General features: G+C 34.9%; 1 protein-coding gene across 1 annotated transcript in view; it reads left to right on the top strand.

Moving 5' to 3' along the window:
- The window catches only part of LOC107564685 (secreted frizzled-related protein 5-like), a 23820-nt gene extending 17978 nt beyond the window's left edge, over positions 1–5842 (top strand). The window contains exon 3 of the mRNA XM_016249818.1: positions 4484–5842. Within this exon, the coding sequence (XP_016105304.1) occupies positions 4484–4812 (329 nt within the window). The 3' untranslated portion in view covers positions 4813–5842. The remainder of the gene's footprint in view (positions 1–4483) is intronic.
- Positions 5843–6080: the final 238 nt, after the last annotated feature.

The raw sequence follows: 6080 nt of genomic DNA, 5'->3' as shown, positions 1-6080 counted from the left end.
AAATATTTATTTTTTTTTTTTATATATTTTTTTTTTTTTTTTTTTTTTTTTTTCATATTTCTAAACTGCATCAAAACACAGGAAATATTGTACAAAAATAAAATACAATATTTCATGCTAGTTGCACCATACAAGATTTTACTTTTGCTAAACATTCCATCTCGATTTATCATTAAATTAAATGATAATAACATAATAAACATATTTTCAAAGTAAATAATTTGAATTCAGTTAGAAAGATATCAAATTCCATGTGAATAATATACAAAACATTGCATTAATAGATTTCAAAGTATGGGATTTTGTATGGAATGGACATCCAGTTTTAAATGGTGTTGGAGGATTCCTGTTGTAATAGTTTCGGATTCTTTATGGTTCGTTTAAAGTGATGTATTCTGACTGGAGCTCCGTTGATCTGTCAAAGGTGAATCTCTAGAATGAGTCTCTGGCATTGAATAAAAGAGTTTCAAGGTTAAAAGTCATTAAAAAAGCCTTCCCTATAGAGAACAGAGGATTACAGCACAGTAAAGCCACACATACGCCTGACTTATCTTTGGCTGTGAGGTCTGTTGCTCTTGGATTTGCATGTATTTATCTATGACAGATGACACTAGAAAATATTGTTAGTAGTAGTCTGAGTGTTTTATGTTGTAGATTTTACACATTAAAGTCAGAAAGCGAAGTCCAGACGTCACAAAATGAGTTATAATGTTTAAAAAATGCCACTATTTATGGCTCTTGAGATATAATACTTTGCATAATGAAAGCATAATGCATGGCAGGATATTACCGCTTGATTCATTTCTTCCCTGATCGCCATCTCACTAGTACCTGCTCACATGACTTGTTGTTTGTTGACTAGTGCTGTACAGTTTATTATGATTGTAAGTTTAATAGTGCACTCTATTAGTCTTTCTCGGATGTTATGGCCACTTTTAACAATGTAGCAGTAATCAGTGTAGCAACACGTTCTGGACAGTAGCACACTTATCAAATGATTTAAGGTTTGTGCATGTGCAGACCACTGCCGAGAAAACTCTCCATTAGAGTGTATTCACTGGCTCTGAACACAGCTGATTTTAATATTTTATACAGAGCTAAGGAAATTCATTGTTTATAAGTTTGTTTTGAGATTTACTGATAGCTCAGTTTTATGTTTATAAGTTTGTTTTGAGATTTACTGATAGCTCAGTTTTATATATGTGATTCAGTTTTTTATCTCTGATTTGTCATTCTCCTTTTTTCTAGTGAGAGCTTTTTACGTCATACAATTACTAATTTTAAATTGATCTACTTCTTTTAGGACAGAACAGCATATCTGTCACATTGTAAAAGGAACAGTTCAACCAAAAAAAATAAATAAATCTGTCATTATTTACTCACCCTCATGTTGTTCCAAACCTCTTTCTTCTCCGAAACACAAAAGAAGATATTTAGATTTTTTTTCCATACAATGAAAGACAATGTGGTCCAACCCCAACATTCTCTGAAACATCATATTTTTTTCTGAAAAAGAAAGTCAACAGAATTAAGTTATGTAAATGTTGATAGAATTTAACTTTTTTGGGTGAGGTCAGAAAAAAATAATCTATGTGACCTCAGTGGCTTTAACTTTATTTCCCTCTCTAATGGTGATTTTGGGCAGCCTTAAAGAAAATGTTTTTTAATCACGTTATATAAAGAATTCCTAATTAGGGTAAGGTGCAGCAATAGAGACTCTTTTCTTTAAAGATTCATCACAGCTCTGCACTGACATGTCTTTGAGTTGAACAAAAGCCAACAATAATTAGAGCATTACCATGAATCAGCTAATTGTATAAAAACATATATACATAGAATTTCTAACATTATAAATGCTATTAAAATTGTCCAGAATGACTTCAGTGTTTATGGCAGTCTACCATTTTAATAGTTTTCACAGGCTGGGCTAAAATTTCATCCGGTTCAGTAAGAAAAAAAGTAGTAATTATTGTATAATAATGCAAAACGATAAAGTGCATTGCTTGTTTTGATGTTACCTGCCAGTTCAGAATATGTTCAACACTAAATGTGACCAGTCTATTGATAACCCCTCACCCCCAAAGCTCTATTCAAGTCTATTGCTCGGCTCTGGCTTTGCACATATAGGCAAGGTTTGGTTTCTGAATTATTGAAAGAAGGCTGCAAATGCTCTGGGTGACACTTTTCCTTCTTGCCTTCCTTCATCTGCTGTCAGACCTACTGCCAACAATTTACAGCAGCTCTTGTGGTTTCGGCTTGTCACCACGATATTGCCCAGTCCCAAGCATTATGGGTCATGAGCGATCACCTGAATCAGAGAGAAAAACCCCATATGCCACTGAAATTAAGCGTTAGTTCTGGCAGGTCACGTGAGTCAAGCTTGCATCAGCTGATTCTCAGCTGATCACATCTACCTATAGGAATGCAACACCTAATCGCCTGAGGTTACAGAGTATTTGTTATATAAAAAGAGAATATATAGTGTGTTGGATTGGTCCAAATGCTACAGCGGCATTCCTATATAAGCTCTATTCAGTATTATTCAGCAGCTTTTCAGCTTGCTCAGGACCAAACCAAACTTTATGCTAAGTATCTATCATTTTGACGATAGTGGTCCTGACAGAACTACAGTTAGCTATGTGAGCTGTACAGTTATTTTGTAGTTCTACTTAGCTGTGACTTAAAGTTAATATGTGCATTTCTATTGTGAAATATTTTAAAATACATTAAATCTATCTGCTATACAAAGAGAGACAGCTATAAACATGTGATTTGAATCCCAACTTCCTCAAAAAGTGTAAAAAAACACTGTGGCTTTGGGAGACTTCAAAATGTTTTTGTTTGTTTGAGAGTCCTGACGCAGCAAGAGTACTACTTTCTAAGCAACGTGATTATACTGAAGAAGGAACTTTTACCATATTTAGACACAATAAATTATGTAAAATATGTAAGAAATCTTTGACATAATATTTATGCCAGTACCAAACATCCCAATGCAGATTAACTAAAATCAGTGACACCATTTAAACATACATTCTGGCACTTCCAGAGAAGCATGAATGTTGATGATAGTAGACAAAAGAGTAAAGCTTACACTGATAATGCTTTTAAATTCTCCAGATGCTTCAGGATAAATGCTGTCATTGATGAATGTGCTCTCAGCAATCTTGCAGCATGAGTTCTGTTCCACAGCATCAATTACAGGTTTTACTTCCAACTTTCATGTTTAATGTCAAATGCAACATAGAAACAAGAGAACCTGAGAATGTGGATCACTTTTTTTTATGGGATTTGAAGCAGAGGTTTGGTTTCTAATCATTTCAATATATTAAATTGTTGCAAATCATGTTTATTCATTAATTTAATAAAAAATTTAATAAATACCAGGCAGATAAGTTCAGCCCTAATAATGAAAAGTTACATATGACATTTTAAAACAATTTAATAATTTGCATACATTTAAAATGGGGCGATGGGGAAAGCCACAGCCATAAAATAGTGCTAAAGTTTATTGTAATCACCTGAAATGAGGTCCCAAAATAAACAAGACTTGTTGAAATTTTCCAAAAGAAAATGAATATACTTCCAAAATGATTTGTTTAATCACCAAAAACAAACAATAATAATAAATATGAAAATTTAGAAAATGTTCCAAGAAGGACATTTTGGTGGTTTATGTGACCAGGCTACTGAAGGGGTGTTCGCTGTTGACATCTGTCTTTGAAACGTTCCGTTCTACTCTCCGTCCTCTCCCGGGTGAGTGCAATTAGTGCTGTCTATGTTTAAACGATGCTCCTCTGGGGAGGTGTAAACTATTCCAGCATTCTGGATAGCCTTGGTTCTTCCTGTGTGCTCATTGTGAAGGGTCTTGTTGTTTGAGACAGCAGAACTATATGGGAGAACCGGAGTGTGACAGAGGGTCCCATAAGAAAGTTTCCCATTCTTTCCAATGGATAAAGTTAAATTGTGACAAATAGAACCCAGACTGTTTTCCAAAAGGTCTCTCTGGTCTTTCCTTGGTGTGGAAAGGGATAGTTCACTCGTAAATGAAAATTCTGTCATCATTTACTCACAGTACACTGTTGTTCCAAACTGTATACTGTTAGTTTTTCTGTGGAACACCAAAGCAGACGTTTTTGAAGAATCTGACACAAGTGAATAATGACAAACATTTGGTTTTATGTTTCCCAAACTGGGGGTCACAAGAGAACTGCAGGGGGTTCACAAGTTATGAAAAGCTGATCATTTATTAAATCATAAAAAATGTAAAATTAAAATAAACTCTTTTAAAATAAAACAATGAAGACAAACCACTTAAACACTAAAAAGGTAACATATTTAACTTGTTTACCTGCATGTCATGTGACTATTAATCTACAGCAGAGAACCGTGAACACGCAAATCTGTGTAAATTACTGAAAAAAACAAAAAACGATTGGGAATCCCTGCTCTAAGTTGCTTTCTATCTATATTTTATCTACAGCACTCAAGATGAAGATTAAAGAGGTGAAAAAGGAAAAAGGCGACCGCAAGCTCATTGCAGCACAAAAGAAGAAGAAGGTTCTGAAGATGGGAATACTGAGGAAGAAAGACTTGAAGAAGCTCACGCTATACATCAAGAATGGAGCAAACTGTCCCTGCTCGCAACTGGACAATCTCGGGAGCAACTTCCTCATCATGGGCCGCAAAGTGGATCAACAGCTACTGCTCATGTCCATCCACAAGTGGGACAAAAAGAGCAAGGAACTCAAGTTTGCCATTAAATACATGAAGTCTCATCAGTGTCCCACCTATCACGCAGTCTTCCAATGACCAATGACTCTTCTGTCTATAGCGGGCCCTGCGTCTTTCAATAACTCTTTCAGAGACCGTATCCATGCCTAATTCCGACAGTTAGTACAGATGTATTTCATTACTCAAGAAATGGCTTTTGGAAACTGCTTAGGACTTAATTCATCATCAAGTACAGCTACAGTTTGTTGGCAACTGTCTCTACATAAAATGTATTGTTTAGGAAGCAATCAGCACACTTATGATGCTCATGCATATTTTAGTGAAACTTTCCTTGTTCCCTCATTCAGAGCACAAGAGACTTTTCGGAAAGACACTGACAACCCTTTAAATCAATGTGAGAAAAAGAAAATTGTGAACAAGAGCTTTAAAGAGTGCACTCGCTTAATGAGCACATTTGATTTAAATGGCCAGATTCCACTTAAACGAAAAAGAACAAAATAGTGCCAACTGTTTTATTTTTATTTTTTTATCTTTTATTTTGTAGATAAGGAATAAAAAGGTTTTATTATATACTACGAAGATACAATCGTGATCATTAGCGCCAAGATGGGACACGACTCCAGCTGTGGCTTGAATCGTGGGAGGTAAGAAAGCTGATGGATTGTAAAGTGTTGGTCAGGACGGCAGCCCAAATACTTCAACAGCAGCCGTGTGAGCAAGTCCGGACCGTTTCGCTGCTCAACATATCAGCCAAGCTTATGACAGACTCTGGACTCATTCAAGCTATTTGGTTAGTGAGGTGTTTGGTCCTTCTCATGTTTTCTATACAACATTATTTTTTATTAAAATTATTATATATTGCTACAAATATACATACATGCTATGGAAAAAGCCTTCCAACATTACATCTGAGTTCACTGTAATAAAAGTTAAAATCTAACTCTGCTAGTTCTGTTTAATCAGAGATCAGGAACCTTTTTAACAATATTACAATTCAATTCAATTCAATACACTTTATTGTCCCCAATGGGGAAATTTGTCTTGGACCCTGGAGCCCGCATACACATACATACACTTACATTGCATAATAAAACCTTACTTTATGTTGTTGGACACATTTGCACATCACAGAGATTTTGTCAGTTTGTTATTTATCTTTAATTAATAATACTTCACCCAAAACTGAAATATCTGTCATTTACTCACCCTTGGAACATAAAAGAAGACATTTTCAGCAGAAAACGACTTACATTTTAATCCTGACTTTAGAAGACTTTAAATATAGCATACAATTTGTCCAAATTCCTTTTATGATCATTTTATGGAGCTTTAACATACATACACTT

The sequence above is a fragment of the Sinocyclocheilus grahami genome, unplaced genomic scaffold (assembly GCF_001515645.1).
Source record: "Sinocyclocheilus grahami isolate Dianchi unplaced genomic scaffold, SAMN03320097.WGS_v1.1 scaffold955.1, whole genome shotgun sequence".
Classification (NCBI taxonomy): Eukaryota; Metazoa; Chordata; class Actinopteri; order Cypriniformes; family Cyprinidae; genus Sinocyclocheilus; species Sinocyclocheilus grahami.
Note: the sequence above shows the minus strand (reverse complement) of the source record. Positions and strands in the feature narration are given on the sequence as shown.